The following is an 11075-nucleotide window of genomic DNA, read 5'->3' as shown; positions in this document are numbered from 1 at the left end:
AGATTTGCCCAATGCAATACGTCATCTGATCTCTTGAATGCTGCTTCCACGAGTGTTGATATAGAATCCTTCAATACTTCAAGTTGGGATTTGAATTTTTACTTCAGTTCCCTCAGCATGAGAAATGCTGAGCGTGTTCTTCCCTTTTGGTTTTCTAACTCCAAGTTTTTTCACGTTTTGTTATAATATTTGACTCTGTCTTCACGAGCTGACCTTTGAAATTTTCTGTTCAGCTCTTTTGTCTCCTCACTTCTTCCATATGCTTTAGCATCTCTATGCTGGAGAACAAGTTTCAGAGTCTCTTCTGGCATCCATTTTGGTTTTTTCCTTTATTCTTCTCTTCTCAATGAACCTTTTGCTTTCTTCCTGTGTGCTTCCTTCCTGTGTGGGATGGCATCAAGAAGATGCACAGATTATCTGGTCTTCAGTCTTTAGTGTCTAATGAATCAAATCTGTCTTTCAGATGATCTCTAAATTCAGGTAGGATATTTTCTAGGTCATATTTTGGTTCTCATGAACTTGTGTTTATTTTCTTCAGCTTTTGTCAGAATTTGCATATAAGCAATTGATGGTCTGTTCCACAGTCTAGCCCTGGCCTTGTTTTGGCTGATGATATGGAGCTTTTCCTTTCCACAGATGTAGTCAATTTGATTTCTGTGTATTCCATTTGGTGAGGTCCATGTAAATAGTCATCTTTAATGTTGTTTAAAAAAGGTATTTGCAATGACAAATTCATTGGTCCTGCAGAATTTTATCATGCAATCTCCAGCATCATTTCTATCACCAAGACTATATTTTCCAATCACTGATCCTTCCTGTTTGTTTCCAACCTTTGCATTTCAATTGCCAATAATGATCAATGCATCTTGATTCCATGCCTGATCAATTTCAGACTGAAGAATTTGATAGAATTCTTCAATTTCATCATCTCTGAGATTTGTTGTGTGGTGGTCCCATGTGGTGACACAGGATCATGGCCAGATTGATTGTGGGGGATTCCCAGAGGGTTCTTCTCCAGGACCCTCACCTAGTGTGTCCTCCTTGTTTGCTGCTGAGTTTGGGTTTGGAGAATTTGAAGCACATCATACTAACCAACTCTGATCACAGTCTCAGAACCCACCATCCCCTCCAGCCTGCCCTCCCTGTCTTGCCTGTCCCCACTTCAGTGGAAGTGGGCTGAGTCAACCCTTCACCTAGGAACCCCATGGGCCGGACAGGATTGCGCGGGCGTGGGAGCCTCAGCTATTTCGGACCCAACCATGCTCTGCATCCAGTGGTCAGCCGGTGAGTCCCTGCCATTCAGACCTCATCCCAGACCTCTAGGGGCTGCTGAGAAGATGATTCCTATACTGGATGAGCCTCTTGGGTGCATATTTGTGGGGTGGGCTTGTGGGTGAACATGGACAAACCCTGAAACATTAGGTAGGAATGTCCCTGACCCTGTACTCTAGGAATCCATGTCCATGGCATGACCAATGGTAAAAATGACAGAAAAGCAAAAAATATTAAAGTAGAAAATAAAATCATGTATCGTTCCAGGAGGCACATCCACATCCACATCCATATCCACACACATTCATACCCACATATATATACACATCCATATTCACATGTTATGTACACACATATGCATGGACACATCACAGAGCACACATATCGACACATTTACACACCCACATATGCAAGTATATATTGCTGTTGAGTCGATTCTGACTCTTAACAACCCTGTATAGGGTTTCCAAGAAACAGCCGGTGGGTTTGAATATCCAACCTTTCAGTTCAAACCAATCTGTGGTCGAGTGCTTATCCTGCAGTGCCACACCAGGACAGGTATATATATATCCACCCACATATGTATGCACACATCTACAAACATCTATACAACCTACGTGTGCATACACATACATACAAATGCATGCACAGTATTTTATAAATATCTACACATCCCCATACACATACATATATATACACACACACCCATACACATATGCACACATCCACACATCCATTCACATATCCACACATCCACCTACACACCTTTCACTTAGCAGTCTAGTGCATAGCCCACAATGCCACACCAGGACTCCTCCATATACATTTGATGGTGGTGGTTGTGTGCCATGGAGTTGGTTCCAAATCATAGCGACTCTGTATAGGGTTTCTGAGGCTGTAAATCTTTATAGGAGCAGAAAGCCTCATCTTTCTCCCACAGAACAGCTGGAAGATTCCAACTGCTGATCTTGAGGTTAGCAGCCTAACTTGCACCCACTACACTACTAGAGCCCCCCTCAATTCCCTTGCCACCAGCTCATCCCCCCGAGCCCTCTTCCTGCCACCTTGCCAGGTGCAGATATATGATCCATCCTTGAGGGGACTGCCTGAGGTACTTGCTGCCCCCAGCTGTACAATGCTATGGGCTTACACCAGCCTTTTCATATCATTACAGAAGTAAGCCAATGGGTCAGAGGGCATGCATTTCTTTACAGACTTTTGATTTTAAAAGATCTCTAAAAAGGCTGCAACACTTTGTAGTCCAACCAGCAGTTTAGAGAAGTAGGAGAAACCTTGCCTATGTGGCTTTATCTCAGTCCTTTCCTGGAACCTTGATCCTGAAAAGAGAAAGAAGTGTTAAACCAGCTGTCTAACACCTTTCCACTCAGGGAAGGCAGGGTACAGGTGGAGGTGAGGGGCAGGACATAGCCCTGATTTCTCCTGGTGCATATATGGGGTGTTGGAAAGGGTGAGCCTTTCTGCCTTGCAGGTGGCGGCGGAACCAGGATGGGGCCATCTGCAGGAAGAGCATCAAGCAGGTGTTGGAGGTACTGGTGGTGAAACACTCACTGTCGGAGCACTGGGCACTGCCAGGGGTGAGTTCCTGCTAGCCTGGCTGCTCCGCCATCCCTGGCCACTTTGTTTGGTGCCTTATCCACTCCATCCCTTACTGAAGAGCCCCTTAATGAATGGCCCCCACTCTGTGGGAATGCTGAGACTCTCATGATCTCATCTTGGATTCTGAACCCAGCCAGTGCTGGAACGGCAGATGGTGCCCTTCTGGCTCTTCATTTTACACTAAGAAAACCAAATTCCTTTTTTGCATGCCCATTGGTGATTAGGTACTTCCTGAGCACCTGGTAAAGGAGCTCTGGTGGTACAATGGTTAAGTGCTTGACTGCTAGCCAAAAGGTAGGAGGCTCAAACTTACCATTCATTCCTCAGTAGCAAGATGTGGGATTCTGCTTCCATAAAGATTGTTGTTAAGTGCTGCTGAATCAGTGCCGACTCCTAGGGACCCTGTATAGGGTTTCTGAGAAGCAGCTTTGAACTGGGTTTGAACTGCTGACCTTGTGGTTTGCAATCCAGTGTTGATCCTACAATGCTGTACCAAGAGTCTATAAAGATTACAGCACTGGAACCTCTATAGGGCAGTTTTACTTTGTCCTGTAGAGTTGGTGTGAGTTGGAACCAACTCAATAGCAACAGATTTTTTTTTTTGAGCACCTGTTGCATACCACTCTCAGTGGAGGCAGAAGGTTCAGGGGCAGAGACACAGCCCTCCCCAGGGGTTCCTGGTACAGGGCACATACACTTTCTCTCCCCACCAATGGGGCCCTGGGCTGACCCCTAGAGATAGGAGGTTGTTTCCTGGCATGGAGGTGGGGTCGGAGGGCTGGAGTGAGGGCCCCAGAGGCTTTGTGGAAACAACACAGACTATAGAAGAGTCTGGCTCAACTATTCCTACTGAAAGTTATGTGAACTGCTGACACTGTGCTCCCAGATCAGCACCTGCATGTCCACCCACCAGGCTGATCTCTACTGAAAAGTCAGGATAGGCTCTCTTTGGCCTGGGAGACCAGATGGCCCAGCAGTTTGCATCTGGGCTGCAGCCCTGTTTCAAGATTTTGGGCTCTACCACAATCCCTTGGAGAGCCACAGTGGTTACCCAACACTAGGTGCCTGTGCCATGGGGCTGGGCCAAGTTAGTGAGCTTAGGCTTGGGCTAGACAAGATTTAGGGTGAAGCCCAAATACTGCCATCTGTCTATTCATCTGTTGATTGATCTGCCCTGGGCAGCACTGGGTGTCTACAGACCTGACCCCTCCTCCTAACCAAGGGAGGGGCTTCCCAAGTCTCTGGTCCCAGGCCCCTGAAGATCAGCCCCTCTCCCCATGGGCATACCCTTCCCCACTCCCTGCACTCTGGCCTCTCTACATGGATGCCTGACCTGGTCGACCTCATTCCTCCTTATGCACGTTCTGAGCTAACCTCCTGTCTGCTCTGGGTTAGGCCCCAGGGTCTTCACAAAGAGTGTGCACAGGTCCCACATGGTGTGCATACAGTGGGGAGAGAGACTGGAGAAAGGGTGAGAGCAAAAAAGTCTCAGGAGGCCCAAGTGGCCCAAATTATGAAGGGAGTGTGAAGCCCGTGAGAAACATGAACAATGTAGAAGGCTCAGAGTAACAAATGGAGTTCTGTAGATGGCTGTGGTGCAGGGCCCCATGGGCAGGTGGTCAAGAGCCCAGGGTCAGAGATGGGAGTTGAGAAGAAAACAAGAAGCACCAGTCTGTCCCTTGGAGGCGGGTGTGGAGAGGAGGCATCTGGGTCATTTGTCTACAAGAGAGTAGGGTCGTTTTCATTGGGCAGAGTTGACTGTCCCAAGCTCAGGAGTAGTTCTTCAGTGCAACACATGCTTCCCACCCTCACCCCACCCCAACCCTTAAGCCACGTCTCCTTGCTGGCCTGGACAGTAGGTTCTTTCTGTCTGAGATAGCCACTTTGGGCTCCCAGAGGTGGGTGGGTGCCCAAGGTGGGAAGTGCTGGTGGACATAGGTCTTAGAGCCTTGACAGCAGGTCAGGGTGGACACAGACTGGGATGATGTAGGAGGAGCAGAACTGAACACAGCTAACTTGACTTGCCTTCACATTTCTGCTCAGGGCTCTCGGGAACCAGGGGAGATGCTGCCCTGGAAGCTGAAGCAGATTCTGCGATCAGAGTTCTGGCCATCCTTTGAAAGTCTGCTGAAACAGGGGGTGGAGGTAGGGCCCTGCTATCTCTGCTCCCCACTCCTGTCCCACAGTCCACATCCTGCAGCTCCTGAAGGTTGGGGAAGAGCTGCAACCAGGACGCTGGGCTTGGCAGCTCGTTCTCCCTCTCCATTCCTGGGACAGGCTATAGTTCCAGCTGCTCTGAGCTGGGCCTTCTGAGTCTTCAAGATTAAGTGTGAGTAGGTCCCATGGAGTGTGAGTGAGCCCAAGAAGAGAGGCCCCTGGTGGACAGGAGCTTGCATGTTCTGATCCCTCCTCCAAGAATGGTAGTCAGTACTTTATTCAACACCTACTCTTGCATGACACTAAAGGGGTATGCAACTAACCAGCTCCCAGTAGGGGGAGTGTGCCAACGCCTCTCCCCTGGGCTGCCACCGATCTCCCCAGGCCTGGGAGGAGCCACACAGCCTCGGCCTTGGGGATGGCAGGTGTTCCCTGTAGACAGCAGCTTTTTCTTGTTGCTAAATGCTTTCTTAATTACAAAATAAATAGATGTTTGCTGTCATGAGTCCAGAAATAGAGATGGGAAAATTGCAAAGAGTGCAGGTCCCTTGACACCCACCCCTGCCCAGGCCACTTTGTTAACGTCTTTTTGAGTTCAGTGCCATCTCTTTCCACTCACAAACATGCACACATGCTTTTAACAAAAACGGACTATACCATCCATATTTTTCCACAACTTGCTTTTTCACCCAACTTAACTATGGTCAGTATTTATGAACATACCCCATTCTTTTTATCGACTTGTCGTTAAGTACCGCGCAGTCGATTCTGACTCATAGTGACCCTGCGCAGAGTTTCTAAGGCTGTAAATCTTTACAGGAGCAGAAAGCGTCATCTTTCTCCCATGGAATGGCTGGTAGTTTTGAACTGCCGACCTTGAGATTAGCAGCCCGATTCATAACCACTACACTACCAGAGCTGCTTTTTCTCGACTAGATGGTGTTTTATAACATGGCTGTACCATGATTCATTTGAATGGTCCTCTAGTGGAATTTAACTTGTCATATATTAGGCTAAGGAGTCCTGGTGTGGTGCGCAGGATAATACGCTGGACCGCAAGGTCAGTTTGAGCCACAAGATTGGCAGTTCAAATCCATCAGCTGTTCCTTGGAAACCCTATACAGGGTTGCTATGAGTTGGAACTGCCTCGATGGCACTTAACAACAGTATTAGGCTAAAGCATGACATTGCTAATATTAGATAGTTTTGCTTTGCAAGCTCAGAAATTTCATGCTATTCAGCTTGTATGATGCCTCAGGGACATCTCTATTTCTCCTTCACCCCTCAAAAAGATCTGGAAGTGCTTTGAAGACAGTCAGGCTGGGGTTCAGTTTCCAATGGCTGAGGGTGCCAGAAGAGTCAGAAGTGAGGATCCCTGTGACATTCTGGTAGAAGGAGGCTCCATGGGTAGCCTGGGCAGGCTGGACTGGGCAGTGTGATGGGGGACTTGTAGCCGGGTTGACAGCCAGATGTGGGTATGGGACCATGAGAATGTGGAGGGGACGTGACGACCACTCTCCGGACCTGTGACCCCTTGTGGTGGGGTGGGGGAAGGGGCTCTGGGCCATCCTAGTGGACTACCTCATCCCGGCTTCACCTTCCAGGTGTACAAAGGTTATATGGATGATCCGAGGAACACGGACAATGCCTGGATCGAGACAGCAGCCATCAGCATCCACTTCTGGGACCAAAATGACATGGAACTGAAGAGGCTGAACTCTGTATGGGGCCAGGGACACAGCTCTGAGGGAAATTGGGGATATGGGTTCTAGTTTGCTTTTGAGACGCTTCAGGGTTTCCAGGGGAGGGGTCTGAGCTGGCCAGGACCAGAGTTGAGGCTGCAGGGGATCAGAGTCCTGTTCAAAAGGTATATTAGCACTTGTCACTGGGAAAGGAGACTCAGGGAGAGGTCAAAAAGCATGGAAGGTAACCAGAGCTGAGTCAGGGCTGGGTGACCCCTAGGGTCTTGTGCAGCTCTGTGACCCCAAGTCATCATGGGAAGGCCTCATGCCTGGGTTGCTGGCAAGGCCTCCCTATATACACCTTTGAGGAGACAATCGTCTATTTGCCTTGACCAATCTTCCATATCCTTAGCCCCAAACTAGGGTAGATAAGTCCCATAACAAAGCCCAGGCTCTGTGAGCAGGCAGGGCACTGGGAGCAAGGCTGTGCCTGCCTCTCTCTTCACCTTCAAGAATGCTCGGGTGCTTTGTAGATGTTGGTTGAGTCACACTTGAAGTGGGTGCTCTCAGTCTTGTGCTCTGGAAGAGCACAGTGAGCCAGACTCAGCCCAGAGCTTTAGCGAGGTGGCAGGGTGGTGAGGTGGCCAGGTGTCAGGGTGACATTGTCAGTGCACAGTGGGTTAGGCCTCTCTTGTCTTTCCAGCACCTGCACACTTTCAACCCGGAGATGTCCTTCCGATGGCAGGTGGTGCACAGGTGTATCCCGCTGTATGCCAACCACAAGACCATCCTCCAGAAGGTGGCCACTCTGTTTGGAGCACACTACTGATGGGGTCTGGCGGTGGCCATGGCTGGCAGCGACGCCAGCCTGTTGGTGGCCCACACCAGGATCTCAGCTGCCTGGGTGCTGGGCTCAGCCCCAGATCTTGGCCCTGTGTGGGTGGGTCCTGGCGCTCCTTGTCATTTTGAACCAAGGAGGTGTCAAGGCTCCTTAGGAGGAGGGTCCAGCCCCCATCAGTCCCCCAGAGTTGAGGGCATCAGGACCCAAGTGGCCAGTTTCTCTTCCCAGTCACATCATCTCAAGCAGCAACCCCACCACAGGTCATTGTGGGATTACCTTCCCCTCCACCTTCCAGGATCCAGGATGTGGACCTTGTATGGGAGCCTCTCTGGTGCAGTGGGCAGAAGCTAGTGCCCAGCCCAGCTTGTGTCAAGCCAAAGCAGAGTCTTTGTTGTGTCCCCCTGCCCAAGGAACCTGTGCTCTGGGAGGACAGGAACCTGTGCTGGCAGGAGAGGAAGCCATAAACAGGAGCCAGAGACACGACAAGAAATGGGGGTGGCAATCTTTACTCCCCAGGCCACTTCCCTCCCTGTCAACTCTTTCACAGAGAGGGCGGTCAGCCACTTTGATCTTAGTATCAAGGACGTATCTAAGCATAGACATCAGGACCCATCAGGATGGAGAACATCTCAAGGATTCAGCATTAAATCTGTTCTCTCTTGCCAGCGTGGTGTCCTTCTGTGCATTTCCTGCAGATCTGTGTTACTACTGGTGCACACAGTGAGGAGTGGCTTAGAGCTCGAGAGTCATTGTGCTAGGGTCACTGTGACTGAGCTCCCAATCTCTCTCCTGATAAAGATTGAGCTTCCACAATCAGAGGGAAGTCCCATGGGCTTCCTCTGTGGTCAGTCTCCTGGACAGTTCCCATGGACACCATGTGGATTTCTGCTTCATCCACTCCCTCACTCTTCTGGTTCTCTCTTCCTAAGTTTTCCTAACCTGATGCCCAGTATTGCCCAGTGGGGTCTTAGGCATCCTTGTTCTCCATTCCCACCCCCAAACTCCCTCAAAGTGTGAAGGGGCTATGTGGTCACCCATTCCCACCCTCCCAGGAACACCAGGCCAGGTGGGGCTTCAAGTTGGGGTGGTGGGTAGGAGTGCCAGGTGGTGAGAACTCAAGTAGGGCCAGTTCCCACAATAACCTGGATAGACATAAGGCTGAGCCCCTTGCTTGGAGCCCAGACTTATGCCAACAGCTTGCTCTCATGAGGGCAGGATTGTATTGTCACCTCACTCTGTGACAAAGGAACTGGGACTTAAGCATAAGTGACCTCTTGGGCTCATCAGCAGGAATCAGGACAGCCAGGACTCCAGTGGGGTTCCTGCTGGTGTGCTGTGCTGTGGAGCCCTCATTAGACACCTTTGGATCCTAAAGGGAGCATAGGGAATAAATGATCCACTACTTATTTTTTGAGACTGCCAGGCATGAGGCCTCAGCTCATTGATTCATTCAGTACCACTTGGCTGCCCTGAACTGTCTAGGCCCTGGAGGTCAAAGTTTGCAAATACAGCTATGAGTATCCACTTCCTGCTCTGAGGGCTTCATAATCCAGGAAGTGGTGACTAACAGACAAAGAGCCTCCACCAGGGTAGAAGGTGGGAAAGGAGAGTGAACATCCTAGTAGAGGAATCTGGGGTAGCTTCCTGAATGAGGGGGCACAGAAACTGGGCCTTGAGGGACAGAATATAGAGTAAGGAGGGGCTGTGCAAGGCTTACCTGCTCACCAACATTTTCCCTAGTGTCTAGAACAACTGCTTATAGAACAGACTCACATTGTGTGGAAAACTTTTCAGAACTGCAGGAGAAACAAAACTGGTCCACGAAGTTCAATTTTAAAAATTTCTGGATATGTTTCTATTAAATTTTAGAATAACAAGGGTAAATGGAAAATCTTAAAAACCAACATCATTAAATAGCAAACAACAAAAAACAAGTTCCCTGCAAAGAAACAAAAGCAAAAAAACTCTGGCTTCCCCAGAGCAATACATGTTGTTGTTGTTAAGTGCCATTAAATCTCTTCCAACTCATAGAGACCCTGTATAGGGTTTTGGAGTCTGCATCCTTTTGTTTCAAACTTTTTTTATTGTGAATTGAGTGAAGGTTTAAAGAGCAGATCATCATTTTTACACTCAATACCTCATATACTTTGCTTCATTACAATGGTTGCAACCCCCTCCCCCTCAGGTACCATCAGTTAATAGTGTTTACCTTTATTCACTTTAATTAGTGCATTCCTCCCTGTGTCTCACCCTAACTTCATCTTTCCTCTGCAAAATGTCTCTCTTTTATATTGCCTTCCCCATCACCCAAGTTGATATGTGTTTACCCTCTACCCATAGTGGATTATGAACTGGGTTGCTAACCATAACATCAGAAGTTTGAATCTACCAATCACTCCTTTGGAGAATGATGAGGGTTTCTGCACCATAAAGATTTACAGTCTCAGAAACCCTATACAGAGTCACTATGAGTCAGAAATGACCCAATGGCACATAACCATCACCACCACCATCCTTTGCCCAGTGTACAATTTTCCCTTCTTTCCTACCCCTGGTAACCATCATAGAATGTTTCTTTTAGCAAGAAAACCTTTTCTTAACTTTTTACAACACTGGTCTTATACGATATCTGTCCTTTTGTGATTGACTAATTTCAGTCTGCATAATATCCTCCAGATTAATCATGTTGTGAAGTGTTTTGCAGATTCATCATTATTCTTCAGTGTTGCATAGTATTCCATTATGTATACATACCAAAGTTTGTATCCATTCTGCCACTCTGTCTCTTGAATGGTGCATTTAATCCATTTACATTCAGTGTAATTATCGATGAGTGTGAATTGATTACTGTCATTTTGCCCTGTGGGGTTTTTTTTTTTTTTTTTTTGTTTGTGTGTGTGTGGTATTGCTAGCTTCTTTGGTCTACATAAATTTCTGAGCTGAATTCATGTAGTTGAATTCATGAATTCAGTACCGTCTCTTTACAATTAATCTGTAATTTATTAATCTTGATTAATTAACTTTATAACAATGGTCTCATACAATATTTCTCCTTTTGTGATTGACTGATTTTACTCAGTATAATGTCCTCCAGATTCATCCATGGTGTGAGATGTTTCACACATTCATCATATTCTTCAGCATTGCATAGTATTCCACTGTGTGCACTTTTAATATAATTTTTTCTTGTAAAGTTGGTCTGGTTATTACAAATTCCCTTAATTTATGTTTATCTGCAAAGTCTTGATTTTGCCATCATATTTGAGGGACAGCTTTGCTGGGTATATGATTCTAGGTTGGTAATTTTTTCCTTCAGAATTTTGTATATATCATCCCATTGCCTTCTTGCCTGCATGGTTTCTGCTGAAAAATCAGAGTTTTGTCTTATTGGTAATTTTTCATTTTTCCCAAGCTGTTCTCTGCCGGGGACCAGCCTCGACAAATTATTAGGGGACTCTCAAAGGGGGATGTGGAGTCGGCGAAATGAATTACATGGAGTCAATGGG

General features: G+C 47.5%; 1 protein-coding gene across 1 annotated transcript in view; it reads left to right on the top strand.

The window, feature by feature from the left end:
- TRPM2 (transient receptor potential cation channel, subfamily M, member 2) overlaps window positions 1–7557 on the top strand; it is a 91446-nt gene extending 83889 nt beyond the window's left edge. Inside the window, exons 28-32 of the mRNA XM_006876781.1 lie at window positions 1198–1284; window positions 2762–2867; window positions 4933–5034; window positions 6651–6767; window positions 7432–7557. Coding sequence (XP_006876843.1) covers window positions 1198–1284; window positions 2762–2867; window positions 4933–5034; window positions 6651–6767; window positions 7432–7557 — 538 coding nt within the window. The remainder of the gene's footprint in view (window positions 1–1197; window positions 1285–2761; window positions 2868–4932; window positions 5035–6650; window positions 6768–7431) is intronic.
- The last annotated feature ends 3518 nt before the right edge of the window (window positions 7558–11075 follow it).

The sequence above is a fragment of the Chrysochloris asiatica genome, unplaced genomic scaffold, assembly GCF_000296735.1.
Source record: "Chrysochloris asiatica unplaced genomic scaffold, ChrAsi1.0 scaffold00415, whole genome shotgun sequence".
NCBI classification, from domain to species: domain Eukaryota; kingdom Metazoa; phylum Chordata; class Mammalia; order Afrosoricida; family Chrysochloridae; genus Chrysochloris; species Chrysochloris asiatica.
The sequence above is the reverse complement of the archived record's forward strand: the minus strand, read 5'-3'. Positions and strand labels throughout refer to the sequence as shown.